The 4,523-nt window shown below is 36.0% G+C and overlaps 1 protein-coding gene across 2 annotated transcripts in view; it reads right to left on the bottom strand.

Moving 5' to 3' along the window:
- The window catches only part of USP40 (ubiquitin specific peptidase 40), an 80,494-nt gene that overhangs the window by 53,280 nt on the left and 22,691 nt on the right, over positions 1 to 4,523 (bottom strand). For both annotated transcript variants that reach the window (XM_023510390.1, XM_023510391.1), the window contains one exon: positions 1,593 to 1,893. In XM_023510390.1, coding sequence (XP_023366158.1) covers positions 1,593 to 1,893 — 301 coding nt within the window. The remainder of the gene's footprint in view (positions 1 to 1,592; positions 1,894 to 4,523) is intronic.

Here is a 4,523-nt window from a genome sequence, read left to right as displayed (position 1 = left end):
GTGAGCGCGCTCTAGGGCAGGGGAACTACTCACACGCGCGAGCGCGCTCTATGGTCAAGGATCTACTCACTGCGTGAGCGCGCTCTAGGGCAGGGGAACTACTCATAGATTTGACTGTTTTTCCTTAGTTTGTCATTTGCTTTTTAATTTTATTTAAGATTTAAATCATTTTCCCTTAATTTTTTCTTTTCTTTTAAGCTTAGAAAAGTTATTTCTACCTTATAATCAGATAAATATTTATGTTTTATATATTTTAAGGTTCCTTCTTTACATAAACATTAAAGGCGCTACCATTTAAGTGACTGGTATAAGGAGGAGAGTGCCTCAGTTATTTCCCTAGCAACTAACCAACTTCTGAGTTGTATTTAGTGAGTAATTCACTTTCTCCCCATTTTAACCATGGATTAAAATCCCAAATATGCTCAGACCAATTCCTGGGCTCTCTGTTCTTCGGATGCTCTGTTCACCTCTGCATTTTTGCACTTCAAACTTGAGAAGAATGCTTCTAGGACACAGGATATTTCCCCTCAGTAGTCCCTTCTTCAATTTTCATTATTTTATCTCTCTAGTGAATTTTAGAATCATTTTATAAAGTTCTATCCTTTCACTCCCCAAAAAAGTCTATCAAGATTTTGGCTGGACCTTTATTCATTCCTAAGCTAAGTGGAAAGCTATCATTAAGTATATGGTCCAGTTTTGTTCATATTAAAATCCTATTCCATGGCAAAGACTAATATTTTACTTGAATATTAAAGTAGAATACAAAAGAGTTATTTCCATAAGTCTGTTGATAAAGAGTTATTTCCATAACTGTGAATTCTGATATATAATATTTATATCAGGCTTATTACCACATCTTTTTTTTCTTCCCAGGAAAATGCAAAGCCTTTCGGATTAAAAGCATAGTTGTGTAACTGTTTCAGATCTAGAAAGTTAATTTCCTTTGATTCACATGAAAATTAGTATCTACTTAAAATTGATTCTTTATAAAAATGATTACTATTCTCATTCTTTAAGAACATCATCCTCATCTCTAATCATAGATAAGTCTCAATTTGTAAACCTCTCCTAATTAGGGCTTTTTACTTTTAAGCATACTTTGGAAAGTGATCAGAAAGTCTTACTGACTTATTTATGTTAACAACTTCTATTAAAAAATAGTCTATTATTATGGGTCTTGATGCTTAGCACCATGACCTTGGGTTCTCTTAGTAAGTTCAAGGACGAGTGCTGTTTCAATTGCTCAAGGAACACATTACTTTGAAGAGAAAGATAAAAGAAAGAGGAAGATAAAGGGGAAGATATGAAAATAAGAGCAAGGTCACTTACAACTCAAAGGCCACACAGGGCTGAATGACAGAGCCAAGTCAACAAAGCATAGTTCAATCCTGTTTGAGTTTGCCAACACAGTAAGAAGATATTATGTGACCAAGAAAATCCAATTTTGAGAATCTAACTATAATCTCACATTATTGTAGGAGAGAAAGTTAAGTAAAAATATGTACTCTTTATAAAATGACAAACTTTTAGGGCAAAAACTCAAACACTGTAAATCATTAACTTAAACAAATTGGTACATTTTCTTTTCATACCTTCAGGAGGTCTCTGCAACTGGGATTTCCGATAAAACAACATGTAGGCACTTTCTTTACCCTGAAATTGCTGTTCAATATCCTTTTCCTTGATTGGTTGGACTTTGGAATCATTTATGTCAAACCAGTGAGGACAGGAGGCACTGTCATTTAATCCCAAGGTTTCTGAAGTAAGTGTCTTGAAAATTTGTTGATCATTCCTTTGGAAATCAGACTCAGCCTGGAGAGAACAGTTCTTCAATAGACTAACTGTACTTTCGTCTGAACTGAGTAGAAATATCTGAGAATGGAGCTGTAAGAACTATACAGAAACAAACAAACAAAAAAAACTAGATTAATAGAAACATTTTTTTAATTAGACATGATAAAAAGAATGTTTTCTTCTTTTCTGTGATTAGAGCTTTTAATTTCATCTTTAATTTTGGCCTGGGCAGTTGGAGTGGGAGGAAATCCATTTGGGCATAATAAAACATTTAACAAAACCAGAGTGTTTTATTAAACAGTCTAATAGTTATGCCAAGGGAGAAAGTTGCCATGCTACAATCTAAAAAGCATTTTAATTATACCTCACTAATACTGTTTTAATACCTTCTAAAACCAGTGTTATAAGGTATAAATTACTGTTTAACTGAAACAGATTAGGTAAAACAAACACTTTTAAAATATTTAAAAGCAAACTAAACAAAACACAACACAAAGGCAATCACAGAGGGCATGACTGTAAAATATAATCCGAAAACTAGTGGCCCAGAAAGACTCTGCTGGGATAAAGTCGTGCCATATGCCTAAATTATCTTTTAACATTAATTGAGTGTTTTCTGTTCTGGAAGCTGACAGGCAAATTCATAAAATCAAAGCACAGACTGTTTCTCAAGTTCTTCTTGCTAAAGGATTAGGAGAGAAAAACAACCTCTCTCCTCATCTCCTCGCTGCCTGTTCCTGCCTCCTCTCCCCTATGTTCTCTTGCTCCTGGTCTCTACATGGCCTTGTATCACTTCCTTTTCTTTCAGTGAAAAATTACTTTATACAGAAAATCACTTGGGAGCAAAATGTAACACTTGCGTATCTCACCAATCACCGTGGAAAGGTGATTTTCTCATTTTTTCTTAGAAAGAAAGTAATTTGGGGTAATGTCAGCTCTCTATTCAAAACTATCATTTTATCACAAACAGAAGGGCACAGGCCTCTACCACAAGGTATGACCTAAAGACAATATTGTTAACAGTGTGTGAGAACAGAGGGTAAAATAGTTTTGCAGCTAATTTGTGTTAGATACAATAAAATACAAGCAATTTGAACGCTGAACGATGAAGTTTCTTCTTTTTTTTACAAGTAAGAAAAATTTTGTTAATTACTGCCAAGTTTTCTTTGTTTGATGGTGGAAAATTAAGTCTTAAGCCTCAAATTTCAGTGCAGGGCAGCACCAGTAATGGCAGAGAGCTTTTATTAGACTAACCCTCCTGATGAAAATGATAACTCTAGACAAAATGAAAACTGTTGGAAAGTAACCACAAGTAGACAAAGTGAAGAGGATGTAATACTTTAAAGTCTCAGTTTGTAGCAGTACATGGTGGAAGAGAGTGTGAGAAAGTGGCAGGGGTCTTACTGTGCTGAGGAGACAGGCAAGAAAGGAAGAGAAAACATGCCATAAATAAGTCCCCCCTAATCCTTGGATAACTCCTAAAGGGTAAATCAACAGACTAAGACCCCAAGGCACCCAGCAGAGAGCAACAGCCAGGAGGTATCATATCTGAGCAAAGCTACCTGCTGCCAGGTACAGAGCTCATGGAAATTCAGGTCCTGCCAAATCAGAAGGGGTAGCAGTCTTTTTCTTAAAAAGCCACATGGTAAGTAATTTACAGGTAAAATCGAGAACATTATGTAGGTACTTATATAATCTTTTAAAAAGTAACCATTTAAAAATATAAAGCTTGTTCTCAGCTAAAGAAAGACTGTATAAAAACAGGCCAGAGGCCACATTTTGCCCATAGGCCGTGGTTTCCTAAGCCCTGCCTTAAGAAGCATGAAAAAAAACTCAATAAATTCAAAAGAAATAAAATCACATAGAGAATGTTTTCAAATGGCATTAACTGTAAAGCAAATTATTGACATAAAAAGATAACTAGAAACCCTTTAACTATTTCTATTTAGCTAATATTTAGCTAAAAATTAAGCAACATATTTCCAAAGAACTTGTAGGTCAAAGAATCATCATGCAAATTATAAAATATTTGGAATTGAATGAGAGTGAAAGCATGTTGAACATAGCATCAGCTATTAGTAAATCAGTGCTTAGAAGGAAATTTATAGCTTTGAGTATTAGAAAGAAGGTTTAAAAAAACAGAGGTGGCGCCTGCAGCTCAAAGGAGTAGGGTGCTGGCCCCATATACCAGAGGTGGCGGGTTCAAGCCCAGCCCCAGCTAAAAACTGCAACCCTCCCCCCAAAAAACCCCAGATAATCAACCCAAGAAGCTAGAAAAAGATGATCACATTATATTCTAGCAAGTAGAAGGAAATAATTAAAAATAAGAAACCAGTGTATTAGGCCTAGACTAAGGTGGAAAAATACCAGTTAACTCCTGGCAAATTTCTGGGCCACAAACCCTCAACAAAATGGAGTAAGTTTGGTTTACTCCCCTAATAGATGGGAAAGTACTCACTAACTTCTTGCTTGACGTGACTCCCTGAGAAATGGACTGGGAGGTACCAAATGTCCCCAGACTGACCTTTAAGAAATACCAGATGGTGAAGTACTGAAACAAAGATATATGCCTAACTAACCACAGAATTCTGTTTCTGTATAATGCTTGCTAACCTACCCAGATGCACCTGGGTAGCCTGCATGTCAACCAGGATGCAGACCAAGCCTTAAAAATCCAACCCTTGGCTCAGCACCTGTGGCTCAAGTGGCTAAGGCGCCAGCCACATACA

Source organism: Otolemur garnettii, unplaced genomic scaffold, assembly GCF_000181295.1.
Source record: "Otolemur garnettii isolate 467f Iridium unplaced genomic scaffold, OtoGar3 scaffold00013, whole genome shotgun sequence".
In the NCBI taxonomy this organism is placed as follows: Eukaryota; Metazoa; Chordata; class Mammalia; order Primates; family Galagidae; genus Otolemur; species Otolemur garnettii.
Note: the sequence above shows the minus strand (reverse complement) of the source record. Positions and strands in the feature narration are given on the sequence as shown.